General features: G+C 52.8%; 1 protein-coding gene across 9 annotated transcripts; it reads right to left on the bottom strand.

Annotated features, from left to right (window-relative positions):
* Positions 1–1,180: 1,180 nt before the first annotated feature.
* On the bottom strand, positions 1,181–18,926 carry Exoc7 (exocyst complex component 7). Of its 9 annotated transcripts, none has more exons than XM_045158546.1 (21): positions 18,798–18,926; positions 18,533–18,598; positions 17,687–17,871; positions 17,389–17,494; positions 15,705–15,927; positions 13,579–13,746; positions 10,654–10,746; positions 9,596–9,664; positions 7,926–8,071; positions 7,527–7,679; positions 7,166–7,264; positions 6,451–6,513; positions 6,065–6,131; positions 5,353–5,391; positions 4,545–4,610; positions 4,188–4,308; positions 3,806–3,901; positions 2,049–2,112; positions 1,817–1,858; positions 1,600–1,733; positions 1,181–1,354 (listed from the first exon to the last, which is right to left on the bottom strand). In XM_045158546.1, the coding sequence occupies exons 1-21, from the start codon at positions 18,855–18,857 to the stop codon at positions 1,252–1,254; spliced, it is 2,163 nt and encodes a 720-aa protein (XP_045014481.1). In that variant the 5' UTR covers positions 18,858–18,926; the 3' UTR covers positions 1,181–1,251. The 9 variants fall into 9 exon arrangements, with proteins under 9 accessions (XP_045014481.1, XP_045014483.1, XP_004655261.1 ...); XM_045158548.1 differs by having other exon boundaries at positions 17,687–17,845; positions 18,798–18,873; XM_004655204.2 differs by lacking the exon at positions 5,353–5,391.
* Positions 18,927–19,698: the final 772 nt, after the last annotated feature.

Genomic DNA, 19,698 nt, shown 5'->3' with positions numbered 1-19,698 from the left:
GCTCCCGAATTGCTCAATCAGCCTCCAGCTTCCTATCCCACGTGCATGTGGCCTATTTGGCCTTCTGCGACTGCTGCTGCCTGGTCCTGGGTGGCTGGACACCTTCTATGTGTTGGTCCTAGAAGGAATTGGGGCAGAGCACTCCTGCCTCCCAATGTTTAAGGGACTTAAGAGCCAGGATGTCCCCAGACCTTAGAACTGTGGGCAATACACTAGTAGATTCAAGAACAGGTCAATCCAAGGGCTGGGGAGATGGCGCGGTGGCTAAAGGTGCTTGCTTGCAAAGCCTGCCAGGCCAGGTTTGATTTCCCAATACCCAAGTAAAGCCAGATACACAAAGTGGCTCACGTGTCTGGAGTGTGCGTGCAGTAGCAAGAAGGCCCCAGCGTGTCCGCACTCTAGCACTCCCTCCCCTCTCTCTCTCTCCTCACAAACAAATAAAGTTATTTAAAAAAGAAAGAAAGAAAGGATTACACTAAGTGAGGTAACCCAGGCCCAGAAAGCCAAGCGCCACATGTTCTCTCTCATATGTGGATCCTAGCTACAGATGATTGGGCTTCTGCGTGAGAAGGAAAATACTTAGTAGCAGAGGCCAGTAAGTTAAAAAGGAGACATAAAGGGTGGAGAAAGGAAGGGAGGAGGGTACTTAATAGGTTGGTATTGTATATATGTAAGTACAATGATTGAGATGAGAGGTAATAGGATGGAGAATGGAATTTCAAAGGGGAAAGTGGGGGGGGGAGTGTTTTACCATGGGTTATTTTTTTATAATCATGGAAAATGTTAATAAAAATTATAAAAAAAAAAAAAGAACTGGTCAACACTGACTGCTTTTTCAGTAGTTCCACAGGCTGAGATTCGGCCTGTTCCTTTGAGTCCCGCGCACATTTGTGGGCTGAAGGGGAACTCTCCATCCCCGGGACTGAAGTAGGCAGGGGTGAGTCTGCCCTCCAGTTCTCCGTATTCGCAAGGCAGCCATCTTGTGGTCCCCTGCTTGCCTGTGCTCCTCCACAAAACAGAGGCATGAGAAGGTCCCGCATTCTGAGAGTGTGCGGGTTTGGTGGGGGACACTGGCTGCAGGGAAGAAGCAGACACCAGGACTAGAATGCTCAGGGACAGGGCTCCTGGATGTGAAGAAAGGTCTCTGTCCCAAAGGACTTCAAACTCACCCGGCCCAGAGGCATGTTAACAGTGGTTTATCTGTCCAATAACATGTTAGTCTGGTGGAACTAGGCCGGGATGCTGGCAGGCTTACGCAGAGGTGTCAAAAAGGCGCTCGATCATGTCGCCCACCTGCTCCACACGGTACTTGATGTACTTCTCAGGGTTCTTGGTGAAGGGCACGCTGCCATACCTGACCAGGCACCACAGTCGGGGGTCAGGGGAAGGGTAACCTCTACCCTCAACCTAGGGTGCCTCACTTCTGACAGTCTCGGAGATGGCGTGGGGTGCCCCCAAATGATGCCTCAAAGCCCACAGTACCCAATGTGCTGCCTGATCCCATCAACCCTGCCCCTTTCTTGCCCCTGTGGAAGAGGACAGCACCAAGCCCAGCTGAAAGGTGGGCAACATTGGGCTGGGGAAAGGGGATGGGCTCACCTGTGCAGAAAGGTCCCATAGGTCTCCTTGACAATGTTTTTCTGTGCTTGGCGAATCTTGTCCCTTTGCTCTGTGTCTGGGATAGCCCAGGCCTTCTGGATCTTGCATAGCTCCTCAAGGCCATCGTTGAAGCCCTGGACACCAAGCAGACAGGAAGGGAAGGGATCAAAAGACCAATGTTTTGGCGGCAAGCAGAAAAGGGAGGACTTGGACTCACCTTAAAACGCTCCTTGATCATCTGCCGCTCTTTGTCTCGGAGCTGGGGATCCAGACAGAGGTGCAGAGAAAGCTGCGCTCAGAGAACTGGCACCAGGGACCCTGGGCCCCTCTCCCACTGCCCTTACAGCAACATGCATTTCTCTGATCAGAGGGATGCTTGTCCATTTCTTCTCAAGACACAAGCATCACATCTGATCAATATCCCTTCCCAGCCCAGGTCTTTGTCTAACCTTAACTCCAGGCTGGAACACAGGGAGATTCTTCTCTGCAATGTAATCTGTCACCTTTAACCAGCTGCCAGACAACAGAGAGCAAGAGTGACAGTGAGGGGGGGGGGCATGAAGCCAGAGGGAGGCAGCCCCAGGTAGCTGCTGCTTCCCTGAGGCTAACTTGTTTTGTTTTTTTCTTTTCTCTCTCTCTTTCTTTTTCTTTTTTTGAGGTAGGGTCTCACTCTAGCTCAGGCTGACCTGGAATTCACTATGTAGTCTCAGGGTGGCCTCGAACTCATGGCTAGCATACTACCTCTGCCTCCCAAGTGCTGGGATTAAAGGCGTGCTACACCACGCCCGGCTTGTTTCTTCAGTCTCTAGATTTATGCGAGGGTAAGAATTGGTCTGGACCAGCTCTAATTAGAACTATTCCTTAGAAACAGAGGAAGTTCAACAGGTTGAAGAAATGTGACCAACTATGCTCCTGTCAATGCTGCAACAAATTAAAACAGAGAAACAAACTAGAAAAGAGCAAGTGGGAGCTGAGAGTGGTGGCGCACACCTTTAATCCCAGCACTCAGGTGGCAAGGTAGGAGGACTGATGTGAGTTCAAGGTCATCCTGAGACTACATAGTGAATCCCAGGTCAGCCTAGGTTAGAGTGAAACCCTACCTTAAAAAAACAAACAAGCAAACAAACAAACAAACAAACAAAAGCAAGAGGGAGACACTTGGAAAAAGAAATAAGCCAAGGAAATCAGGACCAGAAAAATAGCAAGAGTTTATCTAAGGGTTAGCAGTTAAGGCATTTGCCTGCAAAGCCAAAGGAACCAGGTTAGATTTCCCAGGACTCAGGTAAGCCAGATGCACAAGGTCTGTGTCTGGAGTTTGTTTTCAGTGGCTGGAGGACCTGGTGTGCCCATTCTCTCTCTTTCTCTCTGGGTCTCTCTCTCAAATACAGCATACAAAAAAAAAAAAAAAAGTTTATCCAAGTTCAAGGGCTCTTGCAACCTTGCTTTCCTCTTGGGCTGAACATCACTTAGATCTCTGACAGTCAGCTCTTCAGTGGTTCTTAGCCTGGACGGACACTTGGCAGGCCACTCTGAAGAGGGCTGTGGTACCCTGGGAGCACATGCAGGGAGAGCATCCAGTGATTTGATTAAAAAACAAGTGGAGGGATGGGGAGGTGGTTCAGCCACAAAAGGCGCTTGCTTATAAAGCCTGCCAGCCTGGGCTCCATTCCTCAGCACCCACATACAGCCAATGCACAAAGTGGCACCTGTGTCTGGAATTCGTTTTCAGAGGCCCTGGCATGCTTATAACATTTTCTCCCCCCCCCCACCCTCTCTCTCTCTCTCTCTCACACACACACACACACACACACACACACACACACACACGGAGAAAGGCCAGAAGAGCACACATCAGTGGCAGACCCTACACTTCACATGTATAAGGTCCTGAGTTTGATCTTCAATAGAAAGGAGGGTAAGGGAAGGAGAAGGGAGGGAGGGAAGAGGGAGAGATAAAAGCCTCCCTCTCAAAATCAAAATGGAGGGCTGTGGTTAGACCAGAGTGCTTGCCTCGCATGCAGGAGGCCCAGAGTGCAATCCCCAGTACTGTCAAAACAAAACAAGACAAAGCAAACAACTGGAGGATTGTGTCCACAGGACGGCAGTTGCTGGCCATACTTCTAAGAGGGGCTGAGACAGTGATGGGCCCAGGGCTGGGGTGAGGCTGGGATGCCCCGGGCCCAGTGAGCGACTGGCAGCGGCTCACCTGCGCTGGTAAGTCTGGATCTGCTGCTCGATGTGTTCCCGGTAGGAGCGCTCTGCTGTCTTCTGGGTCACGGCCACCAACTGGATGAGCTCAGATCTGGACACACATGGAAGAGAAAGTGGAGAAGGAGAGAAGTGGCTCCTGGGGCCCAGGGGCTGCTGCCCTTGACAGCAACACCAGGAAGGAGGGTGCGCCATCCATGCCAGAGTGTGCCCGCCCTCTAGAGCAGCGGCGCTCAGCCCTCGCTGGGCTGGTGACAGCTAAGACTAAAGCTCACAGCACTAGGAGGTTGCAGAGAGCGCCGGCAGCCCTGAAGGCCACCGAGGCTGGCATGGCTGCCCAGCTCAGGAGACGCTGCGGCACGATGCCCACCGCCACTTACTTCTCCAGGGACTTGAGGATGTAGTTGTAGTTGTTGTGCAAGAAGATGGCGCTCAGTGCTGGGTCCTCATACACCTTGGACTTGCTCAGCAAGTTTAGCTGCAGGTTGCCCAGGACTTTACCTGTATGTGGGAAGACGGGGCCACACCCACCAGAGTTGTCTGACCCGAAAGACCCAACTACTCAATCCTGCTAACAATCCCTGCTCCTTTGGACATCCAGGCCTCTTCCCAAACCCCTCAGCCTGGAGCTTGGGTTAGTGTTCCAAGGCCAGGCGATGAACCCGGGGAAATCGGTGGAGGGCAAAGGAAGGCAAGGGAGCAAAAGACCAGCAGCACATTCTACCAGAGACACTCACAGATATAGGTGCTGAGCAGGCGCTTGCTGAACTCCGAGCTGTAGCTGGTGGCTGAAGAACTGGTCTCTGGGGGGACAAGTCCTGTTACTGGGGTGGCAGTGGCCAAGACCCTTAGCCCTTCCCCCACCCAAAGGGCAGAGGCCCAGGCTTTCCTTGGGCAGCCAGGGTTAAAGGAGGAACCAAGGCAGAGGTGGGCCTCTGCTGGGCTGCAAGGGTGGCCACTGCCACAGGAAGCACTGCCTGGGGACTTTCTGGATCCCAGGGCTATCCCTCTAGTGATTGGGCGCAGGGCTAAGGTCAGCCATGTCAGCAGGAAGACTGGAAGGTGAGAAATGGTACACCAGTCCTTTCCCACTTAGCCCTCAACCTATACTGGGTGGTATCTACAAGTTCCCTTTTTGCTATGTACCCATAGCAGAGGGTCAGAATAGGGTCCCCCTGCCTTGCCACCTTCTCCCCACTTCTCATAACCCCCACTACCAGGCCCTTCAGAACAGAGGAATCTGCTGACTATAGAGCAAAAGGCCAAGGGAGAGGGGTCAGGATAACCAGGGAATGTGGGGTGCATCCAGCATGCTGGACATAGGGGGGGTGCTGCCTGTATGGCTAGAGACCGAAGGTGGCTGTGAAGGGGACAAGGAGAGAAGAGATCATCCTAGAACTCATGTCCCTCTGGCTCTGCTCACAATAGGTTCTGCAAGTTGGTCCTCAGGGACCCTCACCCTTGGGGTTCTGGAGGGAAGGATGGAGTAGGAGAGTCCACGGGGCTTTACATGGGAGAAGGGGAGTGTGGAGCCGTACTGCTTACCTCGGGGGTCTAAAGGAATATTGTATGTGTCCCCAAGAACTACGGAGTGAAGGGCAGTGCACACAGAAAGGGTGGAGGGAGACAGAGGAGGGAGAAAGATGCAAAGTGCAAAAAACAGGTTAGAAATGGCCGTGTCACCCCAACTCAAGCAGACCTCTCCCCATGACAGTCAGACACAGATAGCAGGACACACCAGGACAAGCTCTCTCAAGACCAGAGAACATACTAGAAAGTGCACACCTGTAGAACTAGCAGCCCTCATCCCCAAAATGAGGGCAGAAGGGAGGGCCCAGGGAGCTCACGGCTTGAGAGACCCAGAAGAGCACTCCTTACATGCCAGCCTCCCAAGCTCATCCCACCAAGGGTCGAGGACAGCCGTGACGCTGGTCAGTACGACAGGCAGACAAGAGAGGCAGCGCGCAGTATGGAAGCAGGGCAAGGAAGGAAGAGCGCCTCAGCCAAAGCAAGGATGGCCACAGCAGCGAGGAACTGAGGGTCTTAAGAATGCTGGCAAGCCTTGCTCTCTCCAAATGTTCATCCTTGCAAGGCCCATGGGGCTCAGGGTCTGCCTTTGGGTTATACTTCAATCCCACTCCATGGGTTAGAGGAGACCCCTTACCAAGCCCTGCCCTCACCTGGTGGAGGTTAGTGCCTCCTAGGGACCTAAACTCATGTCCCCAGGCAAGAGGGGGCAGCTCGGGGTGTTAAGTACCTTGAGAGGCCAGCATGGCGCCTGCTGTCTCCTGGAAGTCCAAAAGCTGCTGCAGGAAAAGGATGGCCTGCAGAGAGATCACAGCCAGGAGGAAGGTCAGGGACAGAGTCCAGGCCCATGGCCTCCCACGAGGGTCCTCGCTGAACAATGAGGCAAGTCCTGTGCCAGAGGCCTGCCCAGTGAGGACAACTAGGAACCTCAGGTGCCACCCTTTGGGCAATGGTTGCCTGAGAAGCCCTGTCTGTGGAGACGCTCACACTTCACCATCTGTAATTAGTGCCTGTTCATGAAGGCCGAGTGGCTGTGGGCCAGACGGTGACCTCCTCACACTGCCTGTTCCGGAGCCCTTTCCTCCCACCTCCCAGTGGTCCTTGGGCAGCACCTACATTGCTTGTGAGCTCGTGAACAGTGCCGTCCTTGGGCATGTTGTATTCCTTGTCAGGATCATTCTGTGGAAAAAAAAAACAGCCTCTGGTTCCTTGAAAGGGCTACCACTATCAGCCTCTGGTCCAACAAGAGCCCTAGCTGGACCACCTGTGCCGCCGCCTCCTGGCAGAAGGTGCTAGGATGCCCCTAGCCTCAGGCTGACAAAAACCTTGAGCCTCAGAGGGCTCCAGAACCAGGGAGGAAATATAGACAAAATGGTCTTGTGGTAACTTGATTCAGGTGTTCCCCAGAAACCTAGGTGTTTGGAACGCTAGGTTCCCAGCTGATGGAGATTTGGGAATTAACTCCTCCTGGAGGCAGAGTATTGTTGGGGGCGGGCTTATGTGTGTTACTGCCAATTTCCCCTTGCCAGTGTTTGGCACACTCTACTGTTGCTATTGTCCACCTGATGTTGGCCAGGAGGTGACGTTCACCCTCTGTTCATGCCATCGTTTTCCCCTGCCATCATGTAGCTTTCCCTAGAGCCTGGAAGCCAAAATAAACCCCGTCTTCACACAAGCTGCTTTTGGGTGATTTCTGGCAGCAGTGCAAACCCAACTGCAACAGGTCTTCAGAGGGAAAACCTACTCCTCTTAAAGGCTTGCACCCTGGGCAGTCCCCAGAGAAGGTGCCCAGGCTGGGCCTGGTGGGAGGGCAGGAAGGGAGTGCAGTCACCTTGATGTTGTCGGCAAAGTCTTCCAGCGCCTTGGCTCCGATGGTCTCCATGGAGGTGATGAGGCCAGGGAGCTTGTTCTTGGTGCTGGCTGCTGTGCCCTGAGGATGCACACAACTGCCATGCCGCCACAGCATGGGTCACCACCCTCTGCAGCAGGCTGTGCTTGCAACCCAGCTCCTTCCCTGCCCTGACCCCAGGCCAGGGGCTGATTCTCCAGCACAAGATCAAGCACCAGTGCTTTTTCCATGACCAAGTGCCCTGACTTGTCCAGGGTGCTTTTGGAAGCTGCCTCCATTCACTTAGAAAAGAGGTGTGTGTGTGGGGGGGGGGGCTGTCCCCAAGGCTCTCAGGTCTACACACCTGGAGCACGTGGTCAAACTCAGGCTTGGTCTGCTTGAGGTGCCGCAGGATGGGGAAGACCGTGAGCACCGTGGAGAAGTCATGGCGAATGATGGCTTTCCGGGCAGCAGACACGATGTTCTCGCCCTCGAGCATCAGCCCATCCAGTGCATCCTGGAAGAGCGACAAGGACCAGCTCGCGGAGGGCAGAGCACTGACAGCGAGGGCACCTTGTGGGGTCTGAAGGGAAGCCAACATGCTGTGGCGATGTGGGGGAGAACGTCCATCCAGGAAGGGACCCCAGGCTACACCAGGCAGTGACAGGGTTTGAGGGCTCAGGTGACAGCCTGCCCACTCTCAAGACTGCAGCCACAGCCCCATGGGGGCTGAGGGTGAGCTCCGGGTGGAGCAGGGTGGGACCTGTATCAAGGAGTCAAAGGTCTTCTTCTGATGGTGCTCAGGGATGATGCCTAGCAGCAGCTGGTACTCGCTCTGGGCCAGCTTGACGAAGGCGCTGACACAGTGAATGTAGGCATCAGTCTCCACGTCCAGCATGTCATCTCTCCCTAGGGGGACAGCAGTGCCCCTGAGCTGCTGGTCTGGGGGAAAGCCAATGATACTGCTGGGGCATGTGGGTCTCCCCAGCTCCTGGCCTCGGACCAGACTGGCAGTGAAAGGGATGAGGCAGACTGTTCTGGGAGGCCCACTTAGGGGAAAACCAGAAGTTGAGTTCGGCATTGTCCTAACATCATTTTCAACTCAGTATAGACAGTACTTGATTCCAGAGCATCAGATACAAGAGAGATGGCGAGACCAGAGAAGCAGAGGAAATTCCTAAACCAACTTCCTGGATAAGGCATGTCTGACCCCAAGAGAGAGTACTCTGAATTGGGCTTGGAGAAGGGCAGCCCAGGATGGGCAAGTGGCAGTGTCTACCTCAAGGAGGTAGGCACAATAGTCTTCCATCTGGGCAAAGCTGCTTCTATGAAGGCCATTACCAGCCCAACCAGGCTTTGGAAGGAGTAAGAGGACGGTGGTGGATGATTTATGAGGCTAGCTGACCTGAGGCCAAAATATGAGAAGGGGCCAGATGTGGTGGTATGGCTAGCACTCAGGAAGCTGAGGCAGGAGGACTATGAATTTAAAGCAAACCTGAGCTACATAGTATGATTGTCTCTCAACAAAACAAATCTCAGGGCTGGAGAGAGATCTTAGTGGTTAAGGTGGTTGCCTGCAAAGCCAAAGGACCCAGGTTCAACTCCCCAGGTACCCACATAAGCCAGATGCACAAGGTGGTACATGTGTCTAGAGTTCGTTTGCAGTGGCTGAAAGCCCTGGCGTGCCCATTCTCTTTCTCAAATAAATAAAAAATAAAATAAAAAAAATAATCAAGGGCTGGAAAGATGGCTTAGTGGTTAAGGTGCTTGACTGTGAAGCCTAAGGACCTATGTTTGACTCCCCAGATCCCACATAAGCCAGACGCACAGGATGACGCATGTGTAAGTTTGCACGTGCACACAAGGTGGCACAAGCATCTGGCGTTTAACTGCAGTGCCTGGAGGCCCTGGTGCACCAATTCTCTCTCTCTTCCCTTCTCTCATTAAAACAAAACAAATGAACAATAACAACAAAAAATCCTGAGAAGAGGTAAATAAGCCTCAGGGAGGGAGGGTCCCTTAATGGTGAACTGCTCCAGGAGGAGACAGCAAGTACCCCACTATTGAAGACTGGAGTAGGGCCACCTGCAGACAAAGCCAGAGCAGGACAGCTGGTCCTATGTGCTGGGGATGGGCTCTGAGGAGTCAGATGTCAGGGCTCGCTGACCTTGAGAGCACCACCTGCCCTCCGGCCTGCCTTCCAAGCAGCAAGAGCCTTTCCTCTGGCCTGGCGTCATGAGCCAGGCATGCACTCCCAACTCGAGAGAGGGAAGGAGATAGAAAGCCCAAGAGACTGGAGCAGGTGCCAGACAGTAGGCCTGGCTCATTCTTGGCGTGAAGCAGGCCCAGCTGGACCAGGCAGGAGCAGGCCATCCGGGGACTGCTTCGAAGACAGTGACAGCAGCTGCCCTGGGGCTGGGCTACAGTACTCACCGGCCAATGGCCCGTGCTTGTCGTTCAGGGCCTCGGACAGGTGCTTAACTCGGAAATCATGCTCGTGACCTAGCGAGATGTCAGCCGCACAAACACAAGCAGCGTTTATCCAGGGGCCACGTAGCTGCCCCTTGGGGTACAGGGAAAAAGCCCTTGATCTCTAGAGCAGGATGTGAGATGGGGCACGGGGGGGTGGGGGGACACAGAGGAGGGCTCTGGGCCCCTCCGCTGCCTCAGACCACACTGGGAACAGCCGTTTCAAGCCTGACTCGCAAGATGTGCTCAGGACCATCCCTGACTGAGACCGAGATGAAGATGGATGGACCCAGGGGGGGGTTGACCCCTGACCCCAGGGCATCTCTGCAGGGCACTGCTGTGTGAATGAGGACAATCTTCCTCTGCCCGTCAGGGTGATCTTTTGTTTTTAGTTTTTCGAGGGAGGATCTCTCTGTAGCCCAGGCTGACCTGGAATTCACTGTGTCATCTTAGGGCAGCCTCAAACTCATGGTGATCCTCCTACCTCTGCCTTCTAAGTGCTGGGATTAAAGGCGTGCACCACCATGCCCAGCTAGAGTGATCCTTCTGAAGGGCAGTTGGGTCCACCAGGAGAGCTGACCTGGCTGTCCCTCACTGACAGGACGGAAGAAGGGACATGGCCTCCAGGCAGCCTGTCCCCTCACTACACAATGTCCCCTTTCTAAAGAGGGAAATGGCCAGGAGGCCTTGGCCATCTTGGTCCTGCCCTGCTGATCCGAGCGTGAAAGGGCTGCCCCAAGGACACTTAAGTCTCTAAGTCCACACAGGAGACAAGGACAGAAACGGGGGGAGGGGCTCAGGGAGGGCAGAGCAGCCACCAACCAGACAGGACCAGGCCAAGGGCCATGAAACCTGTCCCTAAGCCCACTGAAGCTGGAGTGGCATCAGGGGCTTGCCATTCCCACCCTGACCCCCTCAGGATTTGTTCCCAGGCCCTCCTGGGGGAGGCTCTGCCCTGCCAAGTGAGTGAACGGGCACACAGTGAAGGAGGGAGTAACAGGAGGGAAACATGGGGTGATTACCTTCCAGAGGAATGAGGTTAGAGCCCCCCTTTTTCCCATCTAGACCATGCTGGGAATACTGTTTCAGAAGGTTCTGAGCCTTACGGATCGTCCCTGTCACCAGAGCCACACAGAGAGGAGATAAGAAGACCTAGGAAATGAGTGAGAGAAAACAGCAGCGGCCCTCCACCTGCCCAGCCCGTGCCCGTCCCAACAGCGAGCATGCCCCTTAACACATCCACCAGCAGGCTCTGCCCAGGGTCACCGAGGATGGAGAGAAGAAAACATGTCATCCTCCAAATGCAACTCTGGGCTCTGCTGCTGACCCTCATGGTTCCAAATGTGAGTTTATTGTGGGAGGGACAGAGGGTGACAGAGATGCATAGAGACCCACCAGGAGAAGCAAGAAGTACAATACCCTACCGGGTAGAGCAGCTGGCTGGCACTCAGGGCAAAGCCCTCACACCCGAGGGCACTAAGGGCAGAGGAGCCTGGTTGTTGGTGGAAGCCGGCCCAAGCGCCAGGCTGAGCCTCCCGTGCATGCTCAGTGTTGGGACTAAAGTCAAGCAGCAGTCCAGGGCAAGCAGCCCTGGGGAGTGGGTGAATAGGACTAAGTCTCTGGGGAGCTGTGCTCCACATGGGTGCTTGGGGACCCAGGAGCAGGAGCCCTCACACCAAGGGAAATCACCCAAGCAACCACAGCAGTGGGGACAAACTGAACAGCTAGTCAAGGACCAACAGAAGCCACCATCTGAGACGGACAGCAGGGTGTAGACGGGCATGCTCTTGGTATGGGGGGAAAAAAGAACAGTTAGTATCATAGGTGAAACAATACAAACCCGGCCGCGCCCACAGCCGCCAGGGTCAGCCAGCTCGTGGGAATGAGACGTGGTGGGGAAGGAAAGGTGGGGGCCTAAAATAGCATCTAAGTCAACAGGCGCTGCAGCCTGGTTAACACAATGTCCTGGGGTAGGGGTGGGGAGGCACCCACGAGCTTCCTGCTGGTCTAGCTTCCCTGAGACATGCCCACCACCCACCTGAACCCAGCTGGGGGGGGGGGCAAGGTCCAGCCAGCTCATCTCTTTCTGTCTGTCTACACCACCCTGCAATTAGCTACAAGGAACTCATTTTGGCAGACAAGCTCACACCTGTCTTTCTCTGCGATCCCCACTTCACCCAGTGCCTCACTAATCGGATTCCTGCTCTACCACCCACTAGGAACAGATGGGCTGTAGGCTCAGCAGTGACTTAGCCAGCACACTGGCTTGAAGGAGATGAGATCCTGGCCTGGGAACAACCAAGCCCACCAGGTGCCCAATTACTGATTGCTGAGGGCAGTACCTCAGCACCAGCAAGGCCTTTCTGCGACTCTCTTCAGAGTAGGATTAGATGTTCCAGGGGCCTAAATTCCTGGTTCTCATCTCAGTTCTGAATGCACTAGCTCTGGACAACACCTCAAACCCTATGAAACCACAGTGACACGGAGCCAGTGTTTTTCTGGTCTCCACATCAAAGACAGATTAGGTCAAGGCAAGCGCTGAGGCTTGATTCCCTCTTCCCAAAAGGCTGGGCCCTATATGGTCAGGACTCTTCTGGGGCAAGGAAAACAGGGTTCTGGGCCTCCAGCAGGCCTGTCAAAGAACCAGGCAGAAGAGGAAGCGAGCACAGAGCAGCTAAGGCCCAGGCAGCCAGGCAGCCTCATGGAGACACAGTGAAGGCAGAGATGAACTGGCTGGCCACACAGGCAGCAGTGGCCCAGCAGGGTTGGTTAGTAGAGTCACTTTGCATCGAGTTCTCTAGCAGGCCAGCCAGGACATCCACTCAAACGGAAGAAGACCATGCAAGTCCTGCTGGGGCCAGTCAGTCCAGCTCCCTAAGGCTCTGCTGCCCACTGTGGCCCTGCGAGCGGCCTCCACTGGCCATGTCTCCAAACCCTGAGGAGTAGGTGATGTGGCTATATGTGAACTGACAACTTGCTCTCTGAAGGTCATTGGCAGATGGGAACTGGAAAGGGGGGGGCATGTGCTCTACTCAAAGCCTGCAAGGAAGATGCTTTATCCACCCCACCCAGCCATGCGGAGGGAGATGTCTGAGCAAAGGCTGGGAGCAGGCAGTGTGGGTACGGCTTTCAGCTCACTATTGCTCTTTCCCAGCACTACCTTGGTAGCATCCGCCCTCGGAACATCCTGTCTCTCCTTGGAGCTGAGTTAGTGTCTCTCGAGGAAGAGACAGCCAAGCTCAACAAGTCACTGTTTTAGACACACAGTTAACCTGCAGCATAGACGGCGGGGATGTGACAAGGTGCAGAACGAATGGTGGGCTGCCTGCAGGATACCAATGTCCCTCCGTGCACACCTTTCTAATCACCACGGCCTCCACTGACTTTTCCACAAGGCACTACCACTGCACCCAAGGACATCAGCTAGTTCAGGGTCTTCTGAGAGGATGGTCTGAGATTTCTTTCCTTTCTGGAGCAACTGTGGAAGAGCACACCTTCCCCCATCCACTTCTCTGCTGCACAACACTTCTAGCTGCCTGGGATTTCTAGAAGGTTAAAACTGAAGGGCCTGCTCCTCCCAGCTCTGTCTTGGCTGCAGCAGCATGCCTGGCCTCCAACAGGACACCATAGTGACGGGGAGGGGGCCTAGCAAGTGACTCTGTCCCAAGACTTGCGATCCTGTCTCAGGAGGTTACTGAGTGTATCTATGACACCCTTACTTTAAGGACACTATGAAAATCTGCAGACTGCTGGGTTTAAGAGCCTCTCTCTCCAGGGTTTTGCTAAGTGGGTGGACACTTGCTTGCTTTCCTGTGTCTCTATGGCTGGGGTTACCACAGAGACAGACAAGCTATAGGCTGTACTAGTGAGCCCAGTGTGGCCAAAGGCCATCCAGGTCCCTGGAAGTCCTCTACTGGTTACTTAGGTGGTCAGGGTGGGGAGCTCACCTGGCCGCTTGATGGGCTTCTTAGTGGGCGTGTCTTTCCTCTTGTTGGGGATAGCAGGGGAGTAGGGAACCCCGGAAGAAGAACTGCTTTTGCGGAAATGCTCCTTCAGGCCCTTGATGGAGCGGTCCAGCTGGCTGGAGCGAATCTGGTAGTAGACATTCATGAAGTCTGAGGAGACAGCGACAGCAGGCCGTCAGCAGGGAGCCTGCCTCTGCTCCGCTGTGGTATCTCACATCTGCCCAGGGCAGCCACAGAGCACACTATAATCACCTGTTAACTTCTAGGCACCTGCTCTGGCGGTCTCTTATTTATTTGTTTATTTATTTATTTGCAAGCAGAGAGAGTCAAAGAGAACAAGAGCGAGAGTGAGAGCTAGAGTATGGATGGGCCGGGGCCTCTTGCCACTGCAAAGGAACTACAGATGCAGGTGCCACTTGTGCATGTGGCTTTCTGTGGGTACTGAGGAACTGAATCAAACCCAGGCTGATAGGCTTTGCAAGCAAGTGCCTTTAAGCTGCTAAGCCATCTCCCCAGCCCCTGGGCAAAGTCTTAAAGGGAAAACTATTCTCCAGCAGAATAATTACTTTTTTGTTGTTGTTGTTCATTGGTATTGGGGGTCAAACCAGAGATTTGTGCAAGCTATGTAATCACTCTCCACTGAACTACACTGCCAGTCCTGACAACTTATTTTCTTTTAAATATTTTATTTATTTATTGGAGAGAAAGGAGAGACAGAGAAAGAGGCAGATAGAGAAAACGGGCATGCTGGGGCCTCTAGCCACTGCAAATGAACTCCACATGCATGTGCCACCTTGTGCATCTGGCTTATGTGGGTACTAGAGAATTGAACCTAAGTCTTTAGGCTTCACAGGCAAGCGTCTTAACCACTAAGCAATCTCTCCAGCCCTAGTTTTTAAGTATTATTTGTGTATGTGTGTATGCATATATGCTTGAGTATGAATTTTGTGTGTGGGGGTGCATGTGTGCAGAGATCAGAGGAAAATCTTGGGGTGTCTAGCCTTGCCTTCTCTCTTGCTTGAGACAGGGTCTCTCTTGTGGTTCACTACTGGGAGGGCCAGACGAGCTGGCCTTTGAGCTTCAGGGTTCTCTGACTCTGCTTCTCACTGCCATAAGCATGCTAAGATTATAAATGCAGGCTGGAGGGATGGCTTAGTGTTAAGGCACTTGCCTGCAAAGCCAAAGGACCCAGGTTTGATTCCCCAGGACCCATGTTAGCCAGATGCACAAGGGGGCGCACATGTCTGGAGTTCATCTGCAGTGGCTGGAGGCCCTGGCACACCCATCCTCTCTCTGTCTCTCCCTCCCTCTTTCTCTGTCAAGGAAAGAAAGAAAGAAAAGAAAAGAGAAGAGAAGAGAAGAGAAGAGAAGAAAAGAAAAGAAAGAGGGAGGGAGGGAGGGAGGGAAGGAGGGAGATTGTAAATGCTTGTACCACTTTGCATTTGCCTCTATGTGGGTGCTATGGATCTGAATTCCAGTACTTAAAATATGGGGGCTGGAGGGCTACAGAGATGGCTTAGCAGCTAAGCCCTTGCCTGTGAAGCCTAAGGACCTCAGTTCAAGGCTTGATTCCCCAGGACCCATGTTAGCCAGATGCACAAGAGAGCGCATGTATCTGGAGTTCGTTTGCAGTGGCTGGAGGCCCTGATGCGCCCATTCTCTCTCTGTCTCTTTCTCTGTCACTCTGAAATAAAAATAAACAAACAAAAATAGATAAAATAAATATGGGGGCTGGAGAGATGGCTTAGTTGGTAAGGGGCTTGCCTGTGAAGCCTAAGGACACAGGTTCGATTCCCCAGCACCCAAGTAAAGCTAGATGCACAAAGTGGTGCATGCATCTGGAGTTCATATGCAGTAGCAAGAGGCCCTGGCATACCTATATTCTTTCTTTCTCAAATAAACAATAAGAATATAAAAGAAAAAAGAAAGACAGCAAAGAGGGAAGCTGGGTATGAGAGGTCATGGCTGTAATTCCAGAACTGAGAGGCTGAGTCAGGTGTATGAGTGTGTTCCAAGCCAGCCTGGCTATAGTATGACAATGAAACAAACCAAGAAGGGAATGGGAAAGCTCCCAATTCCTCTGGCCAGGGGGAGTCCTCTCCCCTCACCTTGGTTGCGGCCATATTCCACCAGCCAGCGGGAGATGCGGACCACATCCTGGAGCACACTTTCAGGCAGGTGCTCCAGGCCCACATCCTCTTGGACCTCCAGCTCATCATCACCACTGATCAGATCCAGGATCAGCACAGGGGAGACGACCTTACTGTGCCGGGTCATCAGGCTGCGGAACTCGGACTCCAGTGACTCCTTCCCCCGCTCAAACAGCAGCTTCTGCAGGAACAGCGCAGGGAGGAAACAGGTCACAGGTGCTGAGGTGGCTTTCTGCAGAGTCCTTGTCCTCACCTGCCCTTGAGTCAGGGGTCTCTGCCTTGCACTGTCCCTTTTCCCTTTAAACCACAGAAGAAAAACTGGGAAGCCTGACTTAATTTCTTTTCCTTATGATCTCTCAAAACTGATGTCCAAGGGGCCCGGAGAGATGACTCAGTAGTTAAGGCACTTGCCTGCAAAAACTAAGGATCCAAGTTCAATTTCCCAGTACCCACATAAGCCAGATGCACAAGGTGACATCTGGAGTTTGTTTGCAGTGGCTAGAGGCCCTGGTGTACCCATTCTCTCCCTCCCTCCCTCTCTCTCACTCAAATAAATAAGTAAAATATTTTTTAAAAACTGATGTTCAGGACTGGAGAGATGGGTCAGTGGCTAGAGGCATTTGCTTGCAAAACTTGACTGCCCAGGTTTGATTCCCCAATACCCATATAAAGCCAGATGCACAAAGTGGCACATGCATCTGGAGTTATCTGCAGTGGCAGGAGGTCTTGATGCACCCATACTGTCTCTCAAATAAATTTGAAAAACAAAAAACTGATGTTCACAGATAAAATTCTGCTTAATAAATATTAGCTTATTATTTCATGTATCTTCTTGCTAGGGTCTCACTCTGGCTCAGGCTGACCTGGAATTAATTATGTAGTCTCAGGGTGGCCTCAAACTCACAGTGATCATCCTACCTCTGCCTCCTGAGTGCTGGAATTAAAGGCGTGCACCACCACCCCCAGCTACTACTTTCTTTTCTTTTAATTTGTTTTGTTTTTAGAGGTAGGGTCTCACTTTAGCCCAGGCTGACCTGGAATTCACTATGTAGTCTCAGAGTGGCCTCAAACTCATGGCGATCCTCCTACTCTGCTTCCTGAGTGCTGAGATTAAAGATGTTCACCGCCATGCCTGGCTTCTTTTAATTTTTAAAATTTTATTTGAGAGAGAGAATTAGTGCACCAGGGCCTTAGCCACTGCAATCAAACTCTAGACTCTTGCGACCCCTAGTGGGCATATTCAATCTTGTACTTGCCTCACCTTCGTGCATCTGGCTTTTCGTGAGACCTGGAGAGTTGAACATGGGTCCTTAGGCTTTGCAGGCAAATGCCTTAACCACTAATCCATCTCTCCAGCCCTTTCTTTTTATTTATTTATTTTTTTCAAGGTAGAGTCTCACTCTAGTCCAGGCTGGCCTGGAATTCACTATGTAGTCTCAGGGTGGCTTTAAACTCATGGCGATCCTCCTATATCTGCCTCCCAAATGCCAGGATTAAAGGTGTGCGCCACCACACCTGGAAAATACCTCATTTCTGACCTATACCCCTCGATACACTTCTTCAAGCTGGCCAGGTATGTCTCATAAGACCATGGCAGGAATGATGTCCCTAAACACTTCACATTACCCCATTGATCCCTTACCACTTTGTTGAGTTCTGGGCTGTCTGGGCTATTGTCTTGGAAGTACTCCACAGCTTTTTGAATCTTGGCCATGCTTCCTAGGTATTCCTCCAGCCTACCTGTGGGACTGGGAAAGAAAAGAGCTGGATCAGCCTGGAAGGATGAGGGATGAAGAGGAGGGTCTAGAGGCAGAGTATGCAGCAGGGGAAGATAATGCACACAGGAACTCTCGGCTCACATACATTCTTTCCCCTCTGCTAAGGCCTAGGGCCCCTGGTTCAGGAGACACCAGGGATGTAACAGCCTGAGCTGAGCTCACCCCTCTCTGATGATCTTCTCAGTGTCGCTGGCCACATGGTAGTAGCTGATGACGTGGTCCAGGCAGGACAACGTCTTTTCAACATTCTCCTGAAGCCTCTGCAGATTCTCTGTCTGCTTGTGCACAGGGATGATGGAGTTCTCCAGCTTCATGAGGCGGCTTTCAAAGGATGACAAGATAGACACCTGCAGGGGACAGCCTCTTACTCACAGGCCTCAGGGCAGTCCTGTAATGACTGCTTAAAAAATCATTTATGCCATGCGTGGTGGCACACACCTTTAATCCCAGCACTCGGGAGGCAGGGGTAGGAGGATCGCTATGAGTTAGAGGCCACCCTGAGACTATATAGTGAATTCCAGATCAGCCTGGGCTAGATAGAGCAAGACCCTACCTCGAAAAACCAAATATCAATTTCAGTTCCCGCTAAGCTTTTTCCTAGACTGAACGGAAGTGGCTTCATAAAGATTAGCCTGCAATGCACTGCTGTCACCTGCAAAATGCTCTCACTCTAAGAGCAAACCAGGGCTAAGGGTCTCAGTGTCTCACTACACAGGAATACAAGGCTCTATTTACTCAATCTGTGTTTCCTGTCTCCTCTAAGGATCAAGAAGATTCTACTTAGCACCACCTGTATACCAGATACCAGAACTGTGCAAGGTGCATGGGCTCAAGGCCTTCACCGACACACTGGGAGGTTAGCACTGTCTGAGCGTTTGCCTAGAGAGGCCCCAGCAGTACCACCATCAGCCAGCACCCCGGGCCTTAGGCAGGGAGCGAGTCAGCCACACGCCTCTCCTGCTGGGCCTGGAGGCCTGTCTGCAGCCTCCCACCTGAGGGGCGACTCACCATGTTCTTAGTGAGCTGGTCGCTCTTCTCCAGGCTGTCCCGGATGAAGGACAGTGTCTCCTCCTCCTGGGGGGGGGGGGGGGGATGGACGGGCAGACATCATCCGAAGCCCAAGGCTAAAGGAGCCCTCGCTGTCTGTGCCCCCAACCCTGTCTCCTCTCAGGGTGTCCCTTTCCACCCTTACCTCCCCCGAAGCAGATGTCCCCACCCCGCTTTCGGTCCTTCCCTTCACCTCCTCCCCAGCCTCCCGGCGCCGGCGCCCCACCTGCTTCAGTTTGTCCTCGATCTCCCGCCGCCGGGCCGAAGCCTCTTGCGGAGGAATCATCGCTGCCAGCCAGGAGGGTCCCAGTCCCCAGTTATCTTCGCCCCCGCCCCCCGGCCTACTAGGCTTCCGTCCCTGTCACACCCACTTCCGGCCTTAGCCCCGCCCCTAGTGGGAGCTGGTGGAGCCGTGTCGGAAGTGGTAGGCGGAAGTGTGTCGACCTGACTGCAAGAACGGGCTGCGGTAGGAGGCCATTTTGAGTGTGGCTGGAAAGGAGACTTGAAAGTGAGGCTTCCTGGGAACTCAATGCTTTTCTTTCATTGTAGGTGTCCTTTCTTTTATTTTTCTTTCTTTATTGTTGTTTTTATTTTTAGAGGTAGGGTCTCGGTCTAGCCCAGGCTGACCTGGAATTCGCTATGTAGTCTCAGGCTGGCCTTGAACTCACCAGTCCAACCTCGTGACTCTTGATAAAAACTTCTGAGTAGAAGCATGACACCATGGTAGTTCACACCTTAAATTCCAACATGGGAAAGGCTGCGGTAGAGGATCGTTGTGAGTTCCAGGCCCACCAGCTAGAGTGAAACCCTGGCTACAAACAAAAGGCCGCTGGAGTGAGTGGTTAAAGGTGCTTACTTACTAAGTCAGCCAGCCCAGATTTGATTCTCCAGCACTCAAGCAAACAAAAAGCAGCACAAGTATATGGTGTCCTTTTGCAGCAGCAAGAGTCCCTGACCCATCCATACACACACACACACACATACACACATATGCAAATAACATTTTTTTAAAAAGGCTGGGGAAGAGGGCAAATTTGTTCTCCTGTATCACATTTTATTTATTTGAGATATTTGAAAGAGAGAATAGGTATGCCAGGGCCTCTAGCTGCTGCAGATGAACTACAGAC

This window comes from Jaculus jaculus, chromosome 9, assembly GCF_020740685.1.
Source record: "Jaculus jaculus isolate mJacJac1 chromosome 9, mJacJac1.mat.Y.cur, whole genome shotgun sequence".
In the NCBI taxonomy this organism is placed as follows: domain Eukaryota; kingdom Metazoa; phylum Chordata; class Mammalia; order Rodentia; family Dipodidae; genus Jaculus; species Jaculus jaculus.
This window is presented reverse-complemented; position numbering and strand designations above follow the sequence as displayed.